We start from the raw sequence: 655 nt of genomic DNA, 5'->3' as shown, positions 1-655 counted from the left end.
TTCAGCGCTGGTCCATCCCTTATATACACGGGCAGGTCATGATCCGTGCTCCTAATTGGCGTGAGGTCAAAGTGTGATGCGTAGGGAAGTCGCAGGTGAAAACGCTGATGCCGGTGACTCATGAAAACAGAGGGTATGCGTTCCTCAGTGGGTCCAGTTGTTCATATCACATGGGTGCCCGAGGTGTGGTAAGTCATGGCGGGCCGATACATTGCACATGTTTTTCTTCAAAGAAGTTTTTGTGATGGTCATACGGGAGACCCTGGCATTGGTAAGTCATCCTGGGGCCCCACGAGTGATCCCTGTTTACATCACTGCAGTATCCAAAAAAGTAATTTCATTATTTTATTTCTTCTAGTGTAAACTCTATTTTCCGCTCTACGTTATTTAAATGGGTTTATTTCTATCTCAAATTAACGAACTCTGGTACCACTACTAGATTATCGTCCACGTACCGCCACCAATGTGTATCTTTACCCATGAGTTTGATGTAGCTGGTACTTTCCAATTCTTCCAAATATAGACATGCTACTACTAAACTAAAGGGAGACCCCATGACTAACCCACTATGCTGAAAATATTCTACGCCATTGAACATGACGGGGCCGACGTTGATGCATAGAGAAACCAAATTGATGAAATCTCTCTTCGTCAC

At 44.3% G+C, this 655-nt stretch overlaps 1 protein-coding gene across 1 annotated transcript in view; it reads right to left on the bottom strand.

Annotated features, from left to right (window-relative positions):
* Positions 1–403: 403 nt before the first annotated feature.
* The window catches only part of LOC143023518 (uncharacterized), a 378-nt gene continuing 126 nt past the window's right edge, over positions 404–655 (bottom strand). The window contains exon 1 of the mRNA XM_076182051.1: positions 404–655. This exon is cut by the window's right edge and continues 126 nt beyond it. Within this exon, the coding sequence (XP_076038166.1) occupies positions 404–655 (252 nt within the window).

Source organism: Oratosquilla oratoria, unplaced genomic scaffold (genome assembly GCF_046742065.1).
Source record: "Oratosquilla oratoria isolate Oo_2021 unplaced genomic scaffold, ASM4674206v1 SCAFFOLD49, whole genome shotgun sequence".
NCBI lineage: Eukaryota > Metazoa > Arthropoda > Malacostraca > Stomatopoda > Squillidae > Oratosquilla > Oratosquilla oratoria.
This window is presented reverse-complemented; position numbering and strand designations above follow the sequence as displayed.